This window comes from Episyrphus balteatus, chromosome 2, assembly GCF_945859705.1.
Source record: "Episyrphus balteatus chromosome 2, idEpiBalt1.1, whole genome shotgun sequence".
NCBI classification, from domain to species: domain Eukaryota; kingdom Metazoa; phylum Arthropoda; class Insecta; order Diptera; family Syrphidae; genus Episyrphus; species Episyrphus balteatus.
In genome coordinates this window covers 6,296,575-6,322,171 of record NC_079135.1, presented here as the reverse complement: position 1 = coordinate 6,322,171, position 25,597 = coordinate 6,296,575, and the positions used below count along the sequence as shown (strand labels likewise).

Here is a 25,597-nt window from a genome sequence, read left to right as displayed (position 1 = left end):
AAATATTATTGCGGCATTACATTTTTTTTTCTTTTTTTTTTGTATTGTAAGTCTGAAGTTGTAGAATGAAGAAGTTTAATTGATTTATTTCTTTTTTTTTAAGTCATTATTGATGCAAGACCATTAGCACTTTAAAGTTCAATTGAAAGGAAAAAAAAACTAGAAGCTTGAAATAAGTCCATTCAAAGTAAAACAACTCAATATTTTTGAATGCTTAAATGAATGAACTCCTAAATTCTTAGGAGTACATTTTTTCTTTTTTCAAAGCGAAAAATTGAATAAACATTATTTTTTTGGTTATTCATTTGGAAAAATGATAAAAATTCAACTAAAAGATTTTTTTTACAGAACTAAGCATTTGATTTAAAAAAGAAAAAAAAGTTACGCATACGCCACAGTGAACAATTAACTTTCTGCTTCTTTTCGTTAAATTTGATAGATTTGCATAAAAAATTAAATGAGTTATGGCATAATATTAAAGTGGACATTTGTTGACATTTAAAAAAAATTACGGGATTGATCATTTAAGGCCTTCAATTTTTTTTTAATTTAACAAACAAATCTTTTCCACCCTTGACAGTTCAAATTAAGTGTAATCTGTGTTCTAGATTTTACCCAAAAGAAACTCTTTTCTTGCCAAAAAAAAAAAATATCAAATTTCCCACCAGTACCGAAACCGTTCACCCGTGACAGCTACGATTAATATTTTATAAAATCGAGGTCTTAAAATCATTAACCATCTAGTCTTAGATTTGGTCATCATATTTTGGAAATTTTCAACTTATTTAATAAAACTTTTCAACCTTACTTTAATGTTAAAATCCCATCTCAATGGCGTAGCTAAAAAAAAGATACGTATACGCCAGAGTGTACTTTTTTTCAACTGCAGCTTTTTTCCATTGATTTCCAAATGAATATTATTTCTAAATTGCATTGCATCAAGGACCATTTCTTGAGGTTTGAAGATTTTGGGAGTCAAGTAAACAAAAATGAATTTAAATAAAAATAAATATTGCGCATACACCAGAGTGTACCGATGCCTTTATTTTTATTTATTAAAATTCTAAATAAAGTGGTTCCCTTAATTTTACATAAAAATAAGTACAACCAATGCTTAAGAGCTCCTTGATCATATGCGTCGCTTTGAACAACTTTACCTTGTCATTTTTTTACACTTCACCTGCACAACATTTTTTTCTCGTTTTTTATTGAAATTTCTTCATTTTTGTTATCAACAAAAATCTATTAAACGAAGCCAATAAAACTTTATATCGAAAATAGCTAAAATTGAAATATAAAAAAAAAAATGTTACGTATACGCCCCCATCACCGTCACCATCGTCGTCGTCGTCGTCTGCGATTCATTTAGTTATTTTTCAATTTTTATTCAATTTTCGTTAAAATTACTTATTCGCAACGCATAGAAAGGAGTAAGTTGCTATCAGGGGTGCATTGAGTGTTGACTTTATTGAATTCTCTAGTTGCATACAAAGATGGTGATGGTGACGCTGTGTGTGACAACGACAGCGTCGAACAAGAATCCTGCTCAAAACCCAAAGGGGACACAACCCATCAAATATGCATTCTTAACAAAGTCACTGAAATGGAATATACTACTCTTCTATGTATTACACAGCTTGAAGAAGAAGGTACACATACATATGTACGAGTACCTGCAAAAGAACCTGAGTTGTGTTTGTTATTTTTGCCACAGAGGTTCATTCTTATTGGTTCGTGTTTGAAAAAAAAAAAAGTAAAGTTAAGGTGCTCCTTGTATGCCTTCGGGATATGAAGTTTGTTTTTTTTTTTTTTGCAAAAAATATTTTTCCGTTTTATCGGAAAAAGTTGTCGTCGTCGATGTCGAATGTTGAATGTTGACAACGATGACGACGCGTTAGAGGGCAAAACGAAATGAAAATGTTCAATGTTAAATAAAAAAAAAAAAACTTTTTTTTCACATCTCAAGCTCAGATAAGTGAGGTATGATTGGATTGAATCGAAATAGAAGTCAATGGCCTTTTGTAGAAGAGGAAATTCAAATTTTTTTTTTATTTTTTGAGATAAATTTGAATTCGACATGGTATGTATACGACGAGTATATGGGATCAAATCAATCACGAAAAAAGAAAACAGAACATTTTTTAATAAATTGGCTTTTTAAAGTACTTACACAAAGATTGCGCCCCAAGGGTAAAGTATTCCATTTGAAGATTAAAAAAATGTGTTTTCATGATATTTGACATCGTTTGGGGGGATGTTAAATGATTTTTACATACAAGAAAAGCAAATGAAAAATTGTTAATAAATTATTTGTCGATGTTCTTCGTTTATTGAAAATCATCAAATCTCAATTCTTTTCAGTGAAAAGCTAAGTGAAGTTAATAAAAATGTATAAACAGATTTTAATAGGACTTGAATATATGGAGTAAAATTTGAAATAACAATCGTGGAAATGGTAGATATTTTAAAGTAGAAATTTATTTCAACAAAAAAGTAAAGGGGTCTGTTGGCTCTCCTGTGGAACCCCAAACTTTACGTAGAATCCTATCTGTTTGGCTGATTCGAAATAAATTTTGTCAGAAAGAAGCGAATTATGCTTATTTAATTACTTCTATCGGTTTGAGGATTTAAATTGGGGTACTGCAATCAAACCACGCCACTACCTTCCAAATTTAAATTTACTCGAACATTGAATCTATATATTTTAGAGTTGTTTTCGGTATTATAAACCTTTTTGTCGATAACTAAAAAAAAATGTTTAAGGCATGTTTCAGTTCTATCGTCCTATGAGAAAATTAATCAATGTCGGTTATGTAGTGTTAAAAATGTCTACAAATTAAAACTTTTTGAGCTTTCGAAACCTTTAAATTGATTCTAGTCTTTTTAAAAGTTATTTTCATTACAATTTTCGTTTGTCCATCAATGATAGACTGGGATATCAGCAATACAGTGTTTGTAATACAGTGTTCTTCTCTTTTGGAATTGGATCTGATTTCGTTGAATGTTATTTTTACCAAAATTTATGAATTACGTGCGTCGGTAATGCAGTTGTATGTTTTTTGGGAAACTGAAAACCGGACGGTTTTTATAAATCAGGAACAATTATAATTTTCTTCAAATATATTTCCTGATCATCCTTCTTATAATTTACAACAGGCTTTCAAATGTCGATAAAGCAGTGTAAGAAATACCTTCTTCTGAATATTCTTAGTGCTTGCTTGTTAAACGAGTTAAATGTTTCACGTTTGCTAATTTCGTTCAATTCAAACTGTATTTAAGTTGCATTGGTCTTTTATATTCCTTGTTGGTTTTTTCGCTAAGTTCATATGAATTGAGCGAAAACCTTATAAAGTCGTCTCCTCGTCAGTGAAAGCAATTTCCAATGTGTATAATTACTTATTATTTATTTACAATAGTTCAGGCTTTATAACTCTTCAATTCGTGTTTCGCTAAGTTCATAGGAAGTTAGCGAAACTCTCTTAATTGATCTGTACATCAATCAAAGTCCTGCTTATTTATGTGTTTCCAATTAGTTAGGAAGTTAGTTTGATATTATCGGTTTTCCATTTGTTTTGGTTGTTTCGCTGAGTTCATAATAAAATAGCGAAAATTCTAAGTAAATCCTGCAACCTAGTTGTGCATTTAATCCTGCACAACATACTTCTTTTTGTGCTCCTTTTATTCCTCTTTTTCCCACACACACATAATCTGACTTTAATTCTTCAATCTAAATGAATTATTTCTTTGAAAATAAAAATACTACCATTCGTTAAACATAAATAATAGTTGAAACTATAAATCCTTTCAGATATGGCTCCCATTCTCGTGTATCATATATATTCTTTTGTTTTAAACACAGAATGCACATAGTATAGTATCCAACCTGTGTGTATTCACACATTTAGTTAGCGCATCCTTTTTTATTCAACGATAACCCTACCTTACCTACACACATTGTATGTAAACAAACATATTTTATCTATAGCAGAGGGTCCTTAGGAAGAGATCTTCGCACATTGTGTATCCTCAATTGCTTTTATTCACGTGTATTCTACAATAAATTTACGGCATCTCTCCGTGTTGTATACCACCTCTCTTTACTACATTGCCTTGCAATTTTATGAAAAGAATAAATATTCTTTTTTTTAAACCCTGTGGTAGAGTGTGGTGGTCGTCCTGGTCGTTCCAGCCGCATTCTGTATTCAAAGTCTTTTCTTTTTTAATGGTTTTTTTATATAATTTTTTTTTTTTGTATCTCACTTATTTCTTATGCCATCGTAAATTTGCAATTTTTTTTTAACGTTGTTGTTGTTAACAAGAATACACAAAGTCCAACTCTATGGTAATATTATATAAATCTTAACTACAAAAAATATTATAGAAAAAAATGAAAATTATAAACAAGAAGATTTAAAAAAGAGAAACATAAAATGAAAAAAAAAATTGAAACTTAACAAGAACAATTTTTAATTATTTCGGAATTATCTGGTGCGGCTGATGATGATGTTGCAAGGTGCTACAGAATATCTACCTTATCTACCATATACCTGTATGTAGTTATATAAGAAGAAGGAATAGCTTTTCCATTCGGTAAACTAGCAGCCGCCGCAGTTACTGAAGCAACTTAAGCTTCTTATTACCACAAATTGATATTTACTGCCAGCTTATGGGTTTGAGGTTTAAATAGCTTTAAAAAGGATGGCAAAAAGGAGAATAGTTGTAGTAGTCGTCGTTAGTTGGTTGGTTGTTGTTGTTTTATAGTGAAGCAACATGCAGTGCAGGATAACAACCTTCCCTCTGGATCATCAGCTTTATGTTCTTTTTTTTTCTGTGTCTCGTTCAAGATTTTTTTTTATTTCTGTTTTACTTTAATTCCTGATTATACTTTTTTGTGTAGTAGAGTTGCCACACTGACAAAATAAAAATTATCTCAGAAGCCCTCATACACAGTTTATGTCAAATATCGGCGTAAAGTTTACAAAACCTTTTATAGGGACAGTAGTTCCATATTGAATGTTAATTGAACGACGAATTTTGTGTCAACCTCTTTTTCGCTTAGTTTATATGAAGTGAGCGAAATGCTATTAAATCGCCTCCACGCCAATTGAAATTACCCATTGGTAAGATAATTTGGATTTTATAAGTCTTTTGTTAGGATTTTTTTTTGTGATTCGCTAAGTTCATGTGAAGTCAGCGAATCAACCTTCTAAAATCGCAACGAGGTTTTCGACACATTTCTTATATAAAAACCATTCGAACAAAGGATCTCTTGAATTCAATCAAGTTGATGTTTATAATTTGATTCTATTTAGTGCCCATAATTTCGTTTAAATGTAAGTTCCTATAATAGACCAGTGCCGATGCCTTCAAAAACATTAAAAAGTAAAAAAAAATCATAGTAGGATGAAACCCATTGGAAAAGGAGGGGAATATGATAAGAATGAAATAAAAAATAAATTACGGGCGAGCCGAGTTCAGGAAGTGGGTGGGTTGAGTTTTTAGTGGTAAAAAATGGTATATCTCGATTTCCGGCAAAACTACAAATCCTATAGAAAAAAGTTGTATGGCAAAGTTGTAGGTAATAAAAAGATCTACTACTTTTGTACCAACAATTTTTTCACATAACCTCAAAATTTATGTGAAAAATTCAAAAAACCGAGTTTTTGGTTTTTTATTTTTATCTTTTTCAAAAACAAAAATTTTTCTACGAAATTTGGTGAAAACTTACCTTATTATGTCCCAAATACACTGTAATTTATTTGATTTAAAATATTAATTTGATCACCTTATTTTGACTTAACACCAAAAAAACACCCTAATTTTCAATCGAAAATTCACGTGTCAAAATATCAGCTTTTTTCAAAAAGTCGGTGGGCATTTCGTTCGTTAAAATGTCTATTTTCTGATGGTGTAAAAAAAATTGTACATTAGTATACTATAGAACATGTTCTAGTAAAATTCAAAAAATGAAAAAAGCTTGAATTCGAAAAAAATTTTTATCATTGCTTACAATTTTGGCCTATTTATTCAAATTTACACTTTAATTACTCAAAAAACGTAAGATTTCATGTAACATTGATTAATCTTACGTTTTTTGAGTAATTAAAGTGTAAATTTGAATAAATAGGCCAAAATTGTAAGCAATGATAAAAATTTTTTTCGAATTCAAGCTTTTTTCATTTTTTGAATTTTACTAGAACATGTTCTATAGTATACTAATGTACAATTTTTTTTACACCATCAGAAAATAGACATTTTAACGAACGAAATGCCCACCGACTTTTTGAAAAAAGCTGATATTTTGACACGTGAATTTTCGATTGAAAATTAGGGTGTTTTTTTGGTGTTAAGTCAAAATAAGGTGATCAAATTAATATTTTAAATCAAATAAATTACAGTGTATTTGGGACATAATAAGGTAAGTTTTCACCAAATTTCGTAGAAAAATTTTTGTTTTTGAAAAAGATAAAAATAAAAAACCAAAAACTCGGTTTTTTGAATTTTTCACATAAATTTTGAGGTTATGTGAAAAAATTGTTGGTACAAAAGTAGTAGATCTTTTTATTACCTACAACTTTGCCATACAACTTTTTTCTATAGGATTTGTAGTTTTGCCGGAAATCGAGATATACCATTTTTTACCACTAAAAACTCAACCCACCCACTTCCCGAACTCGGCTCGCCCGTAATTTATTTTTTCTTTAATTTTCATCATATTCACCTCCTTTTCCAATGGGTTTCATTCTACTATGATTTTTTTTGGTTTCAAAAATTATCGACCCTGGTCTATAAGCTTATCAAATGTATATAAAATTATCATCAAGAAAACTGCAGCGATGTTTACAAAATGATGATCATTACTTAGGCCAGTTTGGATTTAATTCCTGTTAACTTTTTATGGTGATTCGCTAAGTTCATAAAAACTTAGCGAAAAAAACTTTTTAAATTGTATCTAGTTATTCAAAGTATAGATTTCTTCTTGTCAGTCGAGTTGAGATTTATACTTTGTATCTAATTAGTTCGCGCAAATTCGTTAAAAGTTTCGCTTAGTTTCTATAAGCTTATCGAAACAATCGAAAATAATCTTTACACCAATCGAAATAAGGTTTTCGTGTTGGTTTTGTTTCCTGCTTGCTTGTAGGTTTAAATTTTAAGGGATCCAATTTTAAGGGATCTTTCGCTAACTTCTAGCGATCTTAGCGAAAAAAGTAGTATGGCCTTATTACGACTTAAATTAAAAGTTTTTAGTCCTATATTTTCATTTAAAACTTTCTTGGAATGCGTTTTTGTATCACATTTTACTTAGTTCCAAGAATTTTCACACAAAGTATGGCAACTCTGTTCCTCTGGTTCATACCTCAGACTAAAAATACCGTATTTGGTTAAATGATATCCTTGTATTGCTGGGTACATAATTTAATTCACTTAAATACGTCGTCATCCTTTTTGTGTTTTTGTTGGAGTGAGTTTGAAAAGTCTTGTGTGTTGTTTTGTTTTGGTTTTTGGATTTTTGTGGTGCAAATCGAGGTTAACGTGCTGGTTGAGCTTGTTATTCATTAAGAAGTCATAGTTGTTGTTGTTAGTGTTTTCTCTTTGAGAGATTTTTTCCTTCTTTAAGGTCGAATATGAAAACCATTGAGTAATAGTTCTAGCTTGAAATCTCTACTACTACCGACTAGAAAAAGGAAAAGCTTATAAAATTGAGGTGAAAACACTTTGAAGTGGTTTTGCTTCCTTCTTCTTCTTCGACACAGCAAAGGAGTATAGTGAATTTTATATTCTTTGCTAGTTGATGATTTATTTTTTTTCAATCATTTTTATTTTCTTCGTGTTGTTCGTCATCATGTCGTCAGGATTTTTTTTTTTTTTCTGTTTATTTTCTTTCGCAGGACATTATTTATTCGCGTGGGTTTCTTTCACCCGAAGCCTTTTTGAAGAAAATTGTTTGTTAGTTAGTGTAGGCAAAATCAGGGACTGGAAAATTCTGAAAGTCAAACTTGAAGAGGTTTTCAAGATGTTTTCTTATTTTTTCGATTTCAAGTAGAATGCCCTTCGGTTAGAATTGGCTTTTAATTAAAACTAAAACAAACAGAAAAAGTCAAAGCTTAAAGTTTGTTACACAAATCAACTTGTTAGAAGTTTGTTTTAAACTTCTGAAGTATATTGTTAGATTTAAAGAGGTAAAAAAGGCTGTGAAGTATCAAATGCGAGTCTACGTCATTTGAAGGTTGGTTCAGATTTTGTAACCTTGTTACTTTTCGCTTAAGTGACGTCTCCGACTGTTTCCTTCAATTAAAATTAAGCCTCTTGAAAGTTCCAAGATCAAGTATGTGCCTTAAGCCCATTGGAGTAGATATTTAAATTAAAAATACTTGAAAAAATAATATGTGGTTATGATAATCAAATTCGTGAACAAAAAATTTAAAAAGCAAAGACATGAACCCATCTTTTAATTGTTATTGTCCTGAAATAGAAATGATAAGGTAGTTTCAGGTCAGTAATAAATTAATTTCTCGTGATGCCAAATCGTACTAAAACTTTTCATTTTTACGATAAAAAAGGGGAAAACAATTCACAATACAGAAAAAACTATAAGAAAATTCATATAAAATTTTGTTTTGTTTGTAATAAAAAAAAAAATAAGTAAAAAAAACAATCACAATTAAAGTCCATAATAGTCTGTTTGTTTTGTGTTATGTTTTGGTAGAAAGTACTATTTTTTAAAAACCACAAACTTGTAATCAACCCTCTCATCTTAGACACTAAAATCTGCAAAAAATGTACTTTCATTTAAAAAAAATAATAATACAAATTTTGTTTCTTGTCGAATGTGTCACGTATCATAAAAATGTCTGTTTTAATTGCTTTAATCCTTTTGATTCGTACAAAAAAATATACAGCATGAATAGTAAAGTTTTGTTTGACAAATTAAAGAAAAAAAAAATAAACTACAACTGATCTTGGGTAATGGGTACTTTTTTTTCATACTACAAAAACATCATTTAAAAACATTTACTACACAATTGCATTGCTGTAATAAAAAATGACAAATTATTAACCAACAAAAAAAACAAAAACTAGAACATCGCTTTTGTTTGAAGAAGAAAATTAATTGATTGAATGTCTGTTATTTCTTCATTATGTTTTATTTATTTTTTTTTTTTTAGTAAATCAAAAACAATTTGTTTCAACCTTAAGGCTCTTAAAACAAAAATAGTTTCCTTTTTTTCTTGGTGGATGTTCTGGAGTATGTATTGGCTCTTGAAAGAATGCGCCATATTATTTTAAAACTATATAAATAGAGAGGAAATAATTTTAGCGCCTAAAAGTATGCATTGATTGTCTGTAAAAAATGAAATAAAACTTAGTAAAACAACAAGAAACATGTTTTGCCAGCACTTAAAATTTAATACATTCTAACTTAAATAGAAACTTAATAAATTTGTATGTGTGATATACTTAAAATATTTGTTCATGTTGCATTGAAAAAAGCAAGGAAATTTCGCAAATTAAAAGTATTTTCTTAGTATTTATATGTTTTTGTTTAAGTTTGTTATTCGGTTTAGGGATTTTTATGTATATCAAAACTTCGAGTTTGCATTTAAGTAATCAAACACATTTTTTATTTTTTTTTTTCTATTTATTTTTTTTTTTAATTTAGTGAGCTAAAAACAAAATAATAATTTTTTTTGGAAATGAAAAAATCCATTAGTGACGTAAGAGAGGTTGATATTATTGACAGAAGCGATGACATTTTTGTGAAAGGTAAGAATATTGATCAATTTGCACGAAATGTTAAACGATTTGAACAATTAAGAATAGAACAGTCTTAAACCTCTGTACATATATAAAATGTATTTTAGAGTTCTTGCTTAGATTATTTTTAATGTAATAGAATACTTTTCTTCCAATAATAATAAATAATACAGTCAAATAAGGAGAAAAAAGGGGTAAATCTCGGAATGAATGTTAGTAGAAATTTTTTTGGCTCAATATCTTCCTTTTGCCATTCTATAACATATCTCAAAAGTCTAGAAAAATCTCATGTCCGCTTGTCGCGATTTCAAGGTCAAATCGCGAAATGGAGATTTTCAAAATTAGCAACAATAGGCTATGGTATTATATACACATATGATACATGATTTCAAGGTATTTTTTAATGCTGATTCCAAAAAATCTAAAATCAAGACAATCTGACGTCTCTGGAAAAAGTTATACCTGTTTTTCATCTGTCAACTCATATTATTATAACAGTTGCAAACTTACTGCCGAAAAACCCTTAAAAGTTATGGTAGATGAACCAAATTTTGCATGAAGATTTTAGAATCTATCATTATTAAAAATCAAAATAATCCATTACAAAAAATATATATACCTACGAAATAATGGTATTTTTTTATGGAGGGGCAAATTTTAGGATATGCACTAAAGAAGATTCTTGTTCATCTTAGGAATAAGTGCTAATAGGCTAATTTTTTTCATTTTAATCTTTGTTTGGATATTCTTTAACTACCCTCAAAAATCTAAAAAAATCTCATGTCCGCAAGTCCTAATTTTCTTGGTTTGAAGATAAGGTGCAGATTTGAAAAAATTAAAAAACTACTCTTCAGATATTTGTGTCAGATCAACATGAATAAGGTACATTACTTTTCAGGGATGGTCATATTGATTTGTTTGTGGGTTTTGTTGGAATCAGCGTTAAAAAATACCTTGAAATGATATGGGTTATGTTGGTATACATATAAGAATCTAAAGTTTTCTTATTATTTTTTTTTTAAATCTGCACCTAACTTAGTTTAACCTGGAAAATTAGAACTTGCGGACATGAGATTTTTTTAGATTTTTGACATAAATTATAGAATATCCAAACAAACATAGAAACCAAAAAATTAGCCTATTAGCACTAATTCCAAGATTGTACCTGGATGTTTTTTAGTGCACATATCAAAATTTCCCCTTTTCTCAAAAAATACCATTTTGTCATAGATTTAGATATGAATGTTTTTTGCATTGCATTGTTTTGATTCTGAATGATAATGTATCTTAAAACCTTCATGCAAAATTTGGTTCCGCTACCATAACTTTTGAGGGTTTTTCGGTAGTAAGTTAGCAACTGTTATAATAATATGGGTTAACAGATGAAAAACAGGTATAACTTTTTTCAGAGACGTCAGATTGCCTTGATTTTAGATTTTTTGGAATCAGCATTAAAAAATACCTTGAAATCATGTATCATATGTGTATATAATACCATAGCCTATTTTTGCTTATTTTGAAAATCTTCATTTCGCGATTTGACCTTGAAATCGCGACAAGCGGACATGAGATTTTTCTAGACTTTTGAGATATGTTATAAAATGGCAAAAGGAAGATATTGAGCAAAAAATATTTCTACTAACATTCATTCCGAGGTTAAACCCTTATTTGACTGGATTAAAATGATACGACACAATTCGTTTGGATAACACTAAGTCATAAAATATGCTCAATTTTGCTTGAGAGCTTTCTTTTGGTCTCAAAATGTGTACTTAAATGTTTTTAGTTCAAAATATGAAACATTCGTATGAAGGAAACTCTTTTTCTTACCTTACCAATTTTCTTATAAAATCACACTTTCCACCTGAAAAATTCATAGCTAAATATTTCGTAATTAATAAGCCCCAAAATGTTGAACATTTTTCTTGATGGCATCTTTTTTCTTAAAGTAAGAGCATAAATTTTGCCGATTGCTCTAATTTCTCAATTGTAAATTTTGTTTTTATTTCTTCTTAATGTAGTCACATCTATACTATAATATCCAACATTTTTTGAAGGCACACTTTGTATTGGTTTTAAAGTTTAAAGTTTTCTATGCTTCTAGCTTTAAAGTATGCAACAAAAAATTTTAAAGACACGTGAAATAAAAGCGCATACAAACACAAATATTTTATAAGCTCTTGGTCGTAAATGATGCTATAATTTTCTCAAGTTCACACATTTCTTGGTGGTACAATGCCAATCTTAATGTTTTAAAAACTTTGAGCCTTAAAATATACTACTTTTTCCAAACATTAAGGTGAAATTATGGATCATTTTTTGCTTGCCAAGTTTGTCTTTACTTAAAAGAGTTTTCCCCTAATGAAATTCTGTTCTGTTTATAAATCTTTATTTATGAAAATGAACGCCTTAAAGTATGCAACATTTTTTATATAACTATTTTGTTCTAGATTTAATTTAAAAAAAAATAATAAATCAATCAGTTTAATCAGATGAATATTTACAACGTATTTAAATCTATTTTCAAAACGGCTTCATTTTCATCCTTTAACCACATTATTTAATTTTTTGTCTGCTTTATTAAATCTGAAAATAGAAAAAATTCATTTACAAAAATCGATAGGTTAACCGACGAAGAACATAGAAAACCTCTATCTTTTTATCTCTTTTATTGTATTTAATTGATTTCTGTTCTTCATTTCAATCACTATTCTATCCAAGTGATCCAATTTAAGTTCTTTTCACAACAAAAAGCAAAATAAAAAAAAAAAACAGGACTTGTGCTAAAGACAGCTTAAGTAGTTATACATAGGTTAAGCCAGTGATGAAGGCAACAAAGACCATCCATTAAGGATAACTATAGAGTAGTTTCAGTGTTAATTGACTAGTGAATTCTTGAGGTACTCTCCTTTTGTTGTTGGGTAAATACTTCTTTTCTTGTTTAATGTGGAGATGTGTGTAAACCATTAAATAAAAAGAGAGAAGAAAAAGTGTATTCTCTGACAAACTGCGGATGATCCTATATCGCTGGAATGTCTGTGGTAAAAACCTCATCGAGAAAGAGAGAGAAAGTATAAAATTTTGTGTCAGATGCTGTGACAGCTTAACCTAATTGCAATCAAATAATGTACATCCTTATTAGAGCGTTTAAAGTAAAAAATAAAAAAAGGAGCATATGCAACGAACTTGAATTTAACTTGAAAACATCAATCTGTAACACTTTAAACCTTCAAAAACCTTGCTACACTGAAAACAATCACTTGAGTGTGATAACAAAAAACACATATCCATTAACTATCTATTACTTTCCCAGAAAGTTACGATTTTTTCTTGAGAAGAAATTGAATGTGAACTATGAGAGACAAAGAGCAAATACGTATGAAAAATTCTGATCTTTATCAACTTTGTTCATTAAATTGTATCTCAAGAACTTGTTATTAAGTTACAAAGTGACAATTGACAAACTTTTTTTTTAGTTCTGAAACAAAAAAGATTGCAAGAAAAACATTATAGAAGAATAAAATAACAATCAACCAGCAGTTGACTGCTCTTACCTCTTTTTGTCTGAATTCGGCAAAAGTCTTAAAATGTAGTTCATATTTGTTTTTGGATTCCACATGCTCATGGTAAATGTACTCAATATCTTTGCATCTCGTTTAATGCAGTTTATTACATAAGCATCCTCCATCAACCAAACTAACTGTAAATTGGTATAGTGTATCCTTTAGAAAAAAGGATAACTTTTAAATGTGTAGGCAGCACAAAAACTAATTAAAAATAAAACATTCATTTTCATAGAAAACTTTATAGATTTTACAGACAAGAAAGAAGGACAACACAAAAAAAGAGAGGAGGAGAAAAGTTGAAGGCAAAAACCTCTCTCAAGCGTGTGCCTACATTACAAAATACCTATACTTCGAACTTTTACTTTAGGATTAATGTTATGGAAACATTTCCCATTCTACAATATCCTTTGGGTCGAACTTTCATCTTCATTCTACTTCTATGTTCTGCCAAATACCCTCCTCTCATGTTGAAAAACAACATCAACATTGTTTTACAAGACTTTTATCTCGTTTAAATGAGAAACGGATATAATCGTGTCATCGCAAAAAGGTATAGTTAGGGAGGCTGGCAAAGTTTAATTGTATGTCTTTGTGTGTGTTTTCTGTAAATCCTATATCTCCTACTTTATAGAAAGAGGGACAGCAAAAAAAAAAGTAGTAAGGTACTTGTTCAATAGGTAACAAGAAGAAAATCTCGATGCGCCACAAGGATTGTCATTAGACTTTTCAAAGCCCCTCTCCCATAGCAATAGAAAGAAATAAAAAACTAAACTAAAAGGATAGGAAAAACTTTTCAAATAAAAAAAAAAAAAACAAAGACAAGAAAACAAGACGAAGGTAAAATGAGGATCTACTACGTTTTACGAATTAGAAGAAGAAACTGCTGACATTATCCATTGCTAAAGAGTGTAAAAGTGTTTAATTCGATTCTTAATTGATAAATAGATAGGATAGAAGAATTAAAAGAACAGCATCAAAATATTTGAAACAAGCTTAGTTACCTGGAAAATGTTTCTTTCTCAAAGCCATTTTCTTTTTTAAATGACAAAAATCCTGTTTTGTTTTTAGTTTCTTTGTTTTTTAATTGATTTAGAAAACATTATGTACCTTAAAGTATGTTTTGATACCAGTTTGAATGTAAAGTCTTAAAAAAGTTTAGAGTTTGATTTGGTTTTTCCTTTTAGAAAAGCTATACAGGACTTTACATAACTTTTTATGCACAAAAAATGAATCTATCAAATGGTACTTTAAAATGGGTTTTAAACTAATCCAAGCACTCCATAGCTATTTGTAAGACAAGTCATCATAGGCAACTTATCAAAGGACAATTCATCCCAGGGAATATTCTATCAAGAGAAATAATTACAAAAACAACATCCACCAAAAAGTGTCCCTTTGCAAAAGAAAAAACATTCCAATAAAATTAACTCAATTATAGCTCCGGTCATCATGCTTTGTGACAAAATTGGTTGTGAACTCTATAATCCGAAAGTAAAATCAAATGAATCTTACCTTTTGCAGTGGGAAATGCATACGATCTTGTTAACATTTTAACACATTCAGCCCAGTTGAAAAGGCAGAAATGAAAGTATTTACAAATAATGTTGTATACTTTTAGGCATAAGATCGAATTATTATTTTTGCAATCGCATCTAAACATTTTCTTGGAAAAGAATTTATAAGTACTGTATTATCGACATTCCGAGATCCTTGTCATATGTATGTTGAGATGGAAATAAACTGTATTATCGACATAAAGCGATCTTACCATATCTAATGATATCAAATCAACTGTATTCAAGTGATACGTCGAGATGAAACATGAACTGCATTATCGACTTCAAGAAATTTTATCTTGTGTAGAGATCTATAATAAACATTTTTAGAGATGTAAATGAACTGTATTGAAATGAACTGAACTGCGTTATCGACATTAAGGCGATCTTACCATGTGTAGATATGTGGTATGAACTGTATTATCGACGTTAAACGACATTTTGGTTTAAGTATTTGATAATAAACAGTTTCATTTTCTTCATTTTCACTCCCAATAACTGAAATGATGTCAAATTATTCAAGAGGAAAGTTTGTAATTTTTGTATTCAAAAATAATTGGCTGAAAACATGTTTCCACAGAATTGACACACTCTGTTGTTGTTAAAAGAAACTTTCTATTGTAGTAATATTCAATTAAATTGCTTCAATACTTCAATTTTATAAAGAATATTTTTTATAATATTTCATTTTTATCATATTTCAAAAAAACAATTCGCTGTCAATTGGCATACAAAAATTCATTTTCAATTGTCATCAATATTCAAAACCATATTCAATTTCATTAAGTTTTCATGTTTTATTTTGTTTCAAAAAAAAATATTATTTATATTGCAAAATCATCAACAATGTTTTTTTTTTATATAAACAAACAAACTCCTCCTTTTAAAATGGATTTTAATTAAATATCTTCAAAAATAAAATCAATTTGAATTTACTATACATATTTATGCTATGGTCATACTACGAACAAAACAAAACAAAAAAAAATGTAATATTACACTTGATTGTAACATTTGTTGGAAAGTATCCAACAAATATGAAAGCAAACCACACACATTCTATAGATCTACCTATTTCTATGAGTAGATATATCGTTTGTTTTATATTAAAATAATATGGACATAGAGAATATTGGATACTTTACTTCGTTGGTTGGTTGGTTCATATAGAGAATGGCCTTATAATGATAGTACTGCTGCTGTTGCAATGCTGGCTGCAGCAAGAGGCACTATAAAATTTTCAAAATTCTATAGGAAAACCTTATCCTCACGTAATTACCATATATCTCTAAAACTCCCACCTGCAACATTATATCTACTCGTATTTTGTGTCCACATCTATAATACAAAATTTTCTGCATAATAAATGTATCTATGTGTGTGTAGAGATGTAGAGAGTAATTTCAAAAAATAGGGCTATTCAAGTTGAACTTCCTATTCCTGGTTAGTGAGGTTACACTGTATTTTAACTGTCAGAGTAAAGTTACCATACACAAAAAGAGTGGTCAACCGCAAAACCGTCTTTGTATTCTATTTTTTTTTTTGTCTATGTTTTCTAACCTAAGGTCAGAATATCCGTATCGGACTAATCGCCCGTCACTGTTTTGAGGTCACATATAAAACACAACTCGAATGTATATTCTCTTCATAAATAAAACTTAAATATTCCACAAACTACACCTCTATTGAAACCCTATAAGACTTCTATTGAACATTATTTGTGTAAAATGCAATTTAAAATTGAAATTCACCAAATTCGCAAGCTCTTCTAGTACACAATTTATTGTGTTCACAAAAACATTTTAGGTAAAATTATATAAATCTAGATATTTGTCATATGGATGTTGAAGAGGGGGAAGGGGAGAGGTAATTTTAGAATTGGGAAATTCATAAAATGTTACGAAACACAACTTACGAACATGATCAAACACAGAATAGGTACACTCTTAAAAAGTGCACAGATTCGGAAAATGTATGATTTGGGTTATTGTGGAACAATATTGAAGGGGTATCTTTAAATTACCCTATGTTTTTGCGTAAATTATTAAGCCTCGGGGAACTATTTGTGCTTTAGGCTGGTTGTTATAGTTTTTTTTTTTTTCCTGCAAGTGATGAATGAGTGTACTCTAAGGGCTAGTTACTGTACTCAAAAAATAAAAGTTGAATGCAAATTTTCAATTAAATTTGGAATGAATTTTAAAATAAAAAAGGAAAAAAAAGAAAAAAGGAAAGGTAGTCTGACTTCAATATTGGACTGGTTTTTTGCTACTTTATGTAACTTTGGATGCAAAAAAACTCCAAAACTAAGTCGAATTTTAAAAATTTACCCAAGTTACTTTTTGTGGAAAATTAAATTTTCTATCGAAAATAAAAATAAAAAAAAAATAATAAAATAATTTGCGCATAGAAAATTAACAAAAACAATTCGAACAAGGAAAAAAAATTATAATTTTGAGTTTTCTAAAAGTAACCTACTGTTGTAGGGCTCGAAACATTCCGTCTGTATTGTTTCGCTTCAAAAACTGGCTAATCGTAGCCCAAACTCTCAAACTGCTATTTTCAAACGAACATTTCCGATTTTTTTCTTTGTTCAGAAAAAATTTTGAACGAGTTTCTAAAAACAGAACTATTTTTCCTCCTACATTATTATTTTTACCAATATTTTGTCTGTAAAAAATTTTATAAAAACTTTCAAAATATCTAATTTTATAGAAAATAAAATATTCAACAAAAAGTTGCTTAGTAAACTTCTCAAATTCGGTTGAGTTTTTGAGTTTTTTACATCTAAAGTTACATCAATTAACTATGGTGACAATTCTTACACATTTTTACACATAACTCATAGTTTAAACATGCTGAGACTGCATTTAAATAAAACAAAACACTTTAAGCCAACTGTTCCTTTGATCACAGTTCAGGTTAAAATCTTTAATTTATTAAAGCAACTTCATGCGACCCATTGGTTCACCTAAGTTTTAGTGTTTTACTTTTTTTTTTTTATTTTCCTCCCTCATTGTTGGATAAATTTTTGAGAGATGAAACGAGATTTTATCATGTAAAATCGTTGCAAGAGAGGATACCACATCATCAACATAGAGTAGAATTTTGAGGGCTTCACATATAAATTAACTATACCGCTAAGCTTCACACAATATATCTCTGGAGGGTGTACCTATATTTTAATGTGGAATTATGTCTCACTCTCTATCCCAAAACATATATTATTGAATTTTAGCTTAGGCTATATAATATTATTTGGTAGAGAGACTAAGTGAAGAGATTTGATGATATGGTAATTGAAACAAATGACAACATGACATTCTACATGATTATTTGTGGTTCTAAACTGATTGGACGTGCATGCAACCGCTGACAAGAGAATATGTATGAGTATTATGGGGACCAGGAAGTTTTTGATTATTATTGAAAATTTGGTAAAATGAATTTTTAGTTGAAAAGAAAAACACAACAATGTTATAAAGTGAATTCTGGCGAAATGTGTTGTTTTGGGGTTTTTGGAATATGAAATTATGAAAACTAGCTAAGGTGATTAAAATTTTAGAGACATAAATTTATTAATTTTGTTTGGTATGATAACAAACTCAATGAGGAAACTAAACATTATAACAATTTTTAGAATATCCATACAAAATATTAAGTACGAAGGTATTTTAGTTGAGATTTCTAAACACAATTATAATATTGTGCAATTGCAGGTTTCTTTTGAATATATTTATTTGACTACAATATTCAAGATGATTTGGCATCACTTTTACATTTAAATTTAAAATGAGTCTAAGTATTATGAGGTTTTTAGCGCAACTCTGCTTTTTGTAGTTCGATTTTATGAAAATTTGGTCCTTCTCTTAGGCAATCCTAAATAATTTTATTATTTTGTTTTGATAAATTTGTTCACTTTAAATTAATATTCACTCTCGAGTGTTCATATTTTTAAATATGCTAGGGTAAGAAAAGGAAATTTCTTATTCTAACTTGATAGTCGTGATTGTTTTCTGAATATTAATTTTTTTTTAAACCCAACAAAAAATCAATTTAAAATTAAATTTAAACAAATTATAACTTAAAAATATATGTGTATATTTTTCGTCCATTTTGTCCGTCTGATAAATTTAATTTGAAATTTTAATAATATTTTTTTAATAGTTAAATTTATTTTTTATATTTAGAAACAAAATATATAAAAACTAGTTTACTACAAATTTACTAATCTATTACATTTCTTTCTATTTTAATTAATTACAAATAATCAATAAAAAAAAAAAAAAACAAACAACAACAATAAAATACACAAAAAAAAAGGTCAACAATGCAACAGCTCGTGTACAAACCAAAAAAGTGCCAACAGTTCCAAATGGTAAGTTTTTTTTTTATAAACCCAATATAAATAAACCTTAACATTTTTTTTTTTCTTAATTATAATTATATAAGCTTAGTTTGAAAGATGAGAGAAAAAAATTTTTATAAATAATATGAATCCCTAATTTATTGCATTTTTTTTAAGGATTTTGAGAAAATAAATACAAATTTTTGTTTGCTTTTAATGCTTGCTATTGTCTTTTACCCCCAAATACTAAATAATATTTAAGTATCCATGTTATGGATGTCATAGTTTAATCAAAATTAATATGTAAAAAAAAAAATATTACAAACTAGAAAACAAATGTTTTTGGGAAACTTCCATAACATGGAAAATTTTTTTTTTTTGTTTTAAAATAATAAATATAATTTTTAAAAATTAATAAGTTTTATTATTTTTATATTTAGAATTTTTAACGTTTTTTTTTATATACATATATTTATATTTTATGATGGTATGTGATTTTGAATTAAATTTATTAAATTAAATTTTTTTATTTATATAACTTTTTTGTACTAATAAAAACTTATATACGTACACATTAAATCTTACTTAAAATCATTTTTATATTAATATATAGTTAATTGCTGCATTTTATTTAGCAAAATAAAGTTTTTAAAATTAATTAAGTTACCTACAAATTTTTATTCATTATTAACTTGCTGCACTTTTTTACACGAAAAATAAAGATATTTTTATAAATAATGCTAATTTATATAAATTTTTTAAATAACAAGAATGTTAAAAATTTTTTTATAAATTTGGTGATTTTTGTTGTTGGGCTGATTTTTTTTTTAATAATAATTATTATTATTTTTTATCTTCGTAGAATGGGGTTAGAAATTAAAAAAAAAACTTTTGCTTTGACGTCCGTGAATTTGTTAGGTACCGTAATTTTTTTTACTGAAATGTGTCCAGTATGAAAAAATTCTTAATTGCAATTCCCAAATACAGTCCCAATTCGGAATTTCGTCCAATCGCTATCCTTCCATTCCTGTCCAAAGTCATTAAAAAAAATGCAGAAGCAACTTCCTGGTTCTCTCGTACAAAACGGTCTTCTAACCTCCGCATTTCAATGCGGTCCAAGTTCAATTAAAGGAGCCAATTGATGAGCTCTGAAAAACGCTGAAAACTGAAATCGTATTAAAAATCACAATTTTGCTTTGTTTTATAGATTTTCCGAGGAATGACAAAAAGATATTAATCTTTTCTTTTTCTTGTTTCTCAAAATATGAAGTTACTTCATACCTTTCAAAAATCGTATCATTATACTCATATCATTAGTTATTTAATTTATAATACTTAATCGTGCATCTTTTCATATTTTTTTTTTTTTTTATTTAAAAATAAACTTATAGATCGTGTGTCTAAAAAAATGGAAAATAAAATAATTATGAATCACTAAAAAAAAAACCTGTGCATGAGAAAAAAGACTCTATTAAAATTGTAATTAAGTTTTGACACTTATTACTCTTTCAATCAAGATAATTATTGCAATATATATTGGAAATTAATTCAAACAAATAGACACTTACAAAGATTACAATAATAATAATGAATCAATTGATTCTCTCTGTAAGCTAATCAAATAATCTGATCTCAGAATAACTATGTAATCGCAAATCAATCGATGTTTGAAAAGGGTTGTAATTAAGTTTTTACTTAAATTAAGTTCCTTAAGAGTATTAATTGCAAAATTGTTATTATAGAAGTTTATAATTGCAGCTTTTGTCTTGTGTTAAACTTTTGTAATAAAAGTGTCCCAAATTTAATGATTCTAAACTTAAAACCCTTGATTAATTTTCCTAAAAGCACTGAAAATTAATTTCTACCGAATAAAACTTCCAATAACTTCTCCCTAAGTGACTTTTAAACAAGAAATTGAAATAAATTTTCTTATCTCGTCAAATTCAGCAAATATTTTAATATCTCTTCAAAATTAATGTTAGTTCTTAAATGAAAATATTTACAAGGAACCATTTCAAATTACTTTATCTACCAAATTTTACCGAAAAATCGCCTTATATGAACTTAATTAGTCCGAAATTACCATACAAACTCAATTTGAGTGTTCAATTCATGGTTAATAAAGTCCATCCGATTAGTTAATACCACCACAACTATACAGCCGCCCCCCCAAAAAATACTTCAATAAATATTCCAATCATAATCACTGCAATTCCGTTTCGGTAAATATAGTTTTCTTAACTGTCCTCCTTTTGGGTAGTTCGACAGCACACAAACTATGTTAGTTGTTAGATATATCTTTTAATGACAAAATTCTACCCAAAACGACATTCAATTAATTTCCACCCCCAAAAATAACACAATACCTACACTCTTTTCTAAATTGTTATTACTTAACTAAAAACCCAAGACCTCCTCTTTTGAAACAAAATTAATAGCCAATTTCCTTTTCGACAACGACAATTGTCGAACAAGAAGAAGAAGTAGGAGGCGTAAGGTTCTCTATGTCCATTGATATAGTAAATGACAAAAAGAACAAAATGGCAGCCCCCGAAAATCCCAAATAAGCTAAGTTTAACTATGACAACCCGCAATGAGACCTCCTCAAAAGTTAACTTAAAAGGATTCATGCATCAATGCGCTCATTAACAGTTTTCTCTTATAGTTTATAGATAGAAATGTGTGTATGTGTGTGTTTGAATGGTGTGGAATACCGACAAACCAAAAATCGAAAGCAAAAGCAATTTGCATGGAAACATCATCGTCTCCTTGTCGTTGTCATTCTCTTCGTTTCGTCGTCGAACCGAAAAAGGAACCCTCAGGCACTCCAAAGGGAAGGACATCCAAATAAGTCCACCGTAACTCGTTTTCTGTTTTTTTTTTATGTCTGCCATCTTCGTTTTGTGCCTGGGAAAAAGGATACATTTTGCTAAAAAGGAAATGAAATCATTTCCATTTCACATTTCTCATTTGACAGGAAAGGAGAAGATTTGAAATCAGCCATTTTTGTTTATTTTCCGTTTTTGCCTTTTTTTTTGTTGCTTTTTTTAATTTTTTTGTTCGCTTCCTCCGATGATTAAATTATTAGTGAGCGCAAAATTTTATAATTTGAATTTTAAACAGGATGGCCGCCATCATACACCGCTATACAAACACAAACACAAACAATCAGTATTGTTTGTTGTGTCGTTATTGTTTAATTTAAATTTAATTTTTGTTTGTATATTTTGCCACGCGTGGCGTAAAATTCCGCTGAAGTCATGCGGAATTTTATTGAAATTAATTCTCGTTTAACAATAATGATGGTTATATGGAGGTATGTAATATGGTGGGAATGTGTGGGAAGAGGACCCTAATTAAAAGTGTTTCAGGACGTCACGTCATTAGAGTAAGTTATCAAATTATTGCCTTTCGCGCGCACAACACCGGGCTTATGGATATTTAATTTTTTGAAAAATATTTACATAATCATTTTTTTTAATCGCATTTTATTACATACAATTCCGCCATTGTTGTTGTTATTTTTTTTTAATACAAAGCATGTGGTTTTGTGGAAATCTATATATTTTTTTTTTAATGACAAACTTAATGGGTTTTTAGAAAGAGATTTTGTTATTTTTGTGCAGCAAGTTAATAAAATTTGATAACTTAATTTCTGTTTATGGTAATTTATTAGCTCTAATTATTATGTATTATGGATATAATAGGTGGGCTTATGTTTTTTTTTTTTATTGATTATATATTTTTAGTTGATGGTTTTTCAATGCAAAAAGGATGTTTCAGTGGTTTTTTTTCTATATAAATGAATATATTTTGATTGGATTTATCTATGAATATTTTAAAATTTTATGGAATTTTCGGTTTAATTAATGTCAATATTTTTGATGCAAATTAATCAAGCATATATATTTTTTTAAACTAACGCAACGGTTGAATATTTTTGGTGGTCATTAAATAGTTTATTTTGATAGATAATATTGATTTTTTATTATTAATAAATTATTTTATGGGGATACATAAATATTGTTGATGTGTGATAATTTGCAAACAATTAGAAATATTGATTAAAGCAGTTTAATTTTCAAACAGATGTAAATAGATATCTGTTTATACTAGAAGCTAGTGCATTTTAGTGGTTTTTACTCTCATTTTCTTGAGAAAATATTCGAATTGGTAACTTATTCTTTAAACATCCACAACTCAAAAACAATGTCGAGTTTGATCATTTTTCTTCAGAGACTTTCCATGGAAAATTAATTAATATTAACTAAATAACAAATTTTGCATACTTTTACGATCTACATACAATTTTATAATGCTCTAACTTCTAACGAAAACCTTCTCTTTTGTTTAAATACGCCCTTAAGTGTTATTTAGCCTTAAAGTGTTTCTAAATTAGCTTTAAAGTTTTAAGCTCGAAAAAATTAGCTTAAATTTAACTCAGAACTTGCTGTAAAAATCTTCCCAAACAAAACGGTTAAATCATTAAACAAATCGATTTAAAAGTAACTAGAAGTTGCTTGGAAGTTAAAAACAAGTTTTTGAAAATTAAAAACTGGAAATTTTAAACATTTTTTTTTAGGAAAACCACTGTCATTTAAAAAATCATCAAATAAAAAAAATCCTGCAACCAATAGTTACTTTATTTTGTAATTATTATTTGCTTAGAATAAAAAACATGGGTTTAGTTAAGTAAAATTAGTTAATTGTTGTATGTAAACAAAAGTCAAACAATATCGACGAAAAAATTATTATTTGCTTGTTAAAAAAAAAAAAAACCTGTTTCTTGCGCTTAAGAACGATTTACAACGTTCATTTTTATTTTAAATAAAATTCTAAAAAAAAAATCATTTAAAACATTACCTTCAATAGAAATTAATTTTAATTTAATTTATAATTTTTATTTTTATCTTCTTATTTATTTTTTTCCATTTTTTTAACCTTCGTTGATCACCTCACATCAGTTTGTCTAACAAAAGAAGGTGCCGTTGCGGCTCCAGCTCTAGGTGAGCAAAACAAACAACAATATTACTGTAATTCAAATTTTTGTTAATTCTTAGAATGAAATCAAAAGAAACCAAAAAAAAAAAAAACTAAACTAAACAAAAAATTAAAAAAAAAAAGCTAATGAATGCAAAATTACTAAAGTTATTAACACATATACAAAAATGTTTAATGTAGCTTAAATAAGTTTATAAAAATTAATCTACATTATATTGTAGATATTTTTTATTTAAGTTTTTTTTTATATAATTGTTCAGAAACATGAATGGAATTAAATTCATTTTAAATGTTTAGGCATGTGCATCCTCAAATTTAAAAAAAAATTAATTCAAAGCACGTATTATATTTTATATTCTATATAGAATGGAAATGGTTCTTTAGCATGAATATAGGTTTTATCTACATACACGTATGTAACAATACACTTAAAATGACTAATAATGGTGAAGGTAATTAGATAAATTTATTTTAACAGAATATTTTCACTAATGATAGAAATATCAAGGGATTTCAGTATATAATTGCATATTTTTAGGAAAAAATCGTTTAATTAACACCAATATATGAAAATTTATAAACGCAAAATTATTGAATAATGTTGCAATTTTATTTTGAATCGATTCGCTGAAAAAAACTATCTTTGATAGGCATTAAAACTTTTTAATAAATATTGTTGCATATTTATAAGTCTTTTTGTAAAAAAACATAGGTTTGTATAGAAAACGTTACCTAAAACAACATTATGATACCATCAAGAATTTTTATCTATGGTTACCTTGTCTTTTCGTACAAATTTTTAACTGATGGATTTATATTGCATAGCTTTAGGAGGTTTTTGTTCAAACCATGCAAAAATATGCTTAATATGCGTTTTTTTTATTGATTTCCTGGTTATTTTAGCTTTATCTCTTCTATATTTGCATATTTTTATGTAGTGTTGCATACTTTTAGGCGATATATCTTTTTAAAAGACTTTTTCGTATTCTTTTTTTTTAAGTACCGTCTAATATTTTGCAAACATTCAAATTTAACAAGAAATTACAAATTATTTGCATACTTTGCAGCTCTTTGTGCAAAATATTTATAGTTTCTCTAGAAAAACAGCTTTTCTCTAATTAAATCCATTTTGAAGCTTTCAGAAAATTCAATTTGGAACCTATAAATTTCCACGAAGTCATTTCTTGTCAAAAGATGCACACATGTGGTGATGTTATATTTTTCAAGAAGATTAAGTCTTTTCATATAAGAACTGACATTACAAATTCATTTTACGATGCAATATATGACACTTGGAAGGTGTCCTTAGATGGCAAAGACGTACCAAAAAAGCAACATCAGTTTTTCGCCTAATCCTATCATATGCTGATGTA

General features: G+C 28.1%; 1 protein-coding gene across 31 annotated transcripts in view; it reads left to right on the top strand.

Moving 5' to 3' along the window:
* LOC129909002 (protein elav-like) overlaps positions 1-25,597 on the top strand; it is a 353,561-nt gene that overhangs the window by 305,737 nt on the left and 22,227 nt on the right. For 17 of the 31 annotated variants that reach the window (XM_055985894.1, XM_055985912.1, XM_055985906.1 and 14 more), the window contains 2 exons: positions 19,199-19,253; positions 24,173-24,256. In XM_055985894.1, the coding sequence (XP_055841869.1) occupies positions 19,199-19,253; positions 24,173-24,256 (139 nt within the window). The remainder of the gene's footprint in view (positions 1-19,198; positions 19,254-24,172; positions 24,257-25,597) is intronic. The other 14 variants (XM_055985909.1, XM_055985900.1, XM_055985887.1 and 11 more) reach the window with 4 other exon arrangements.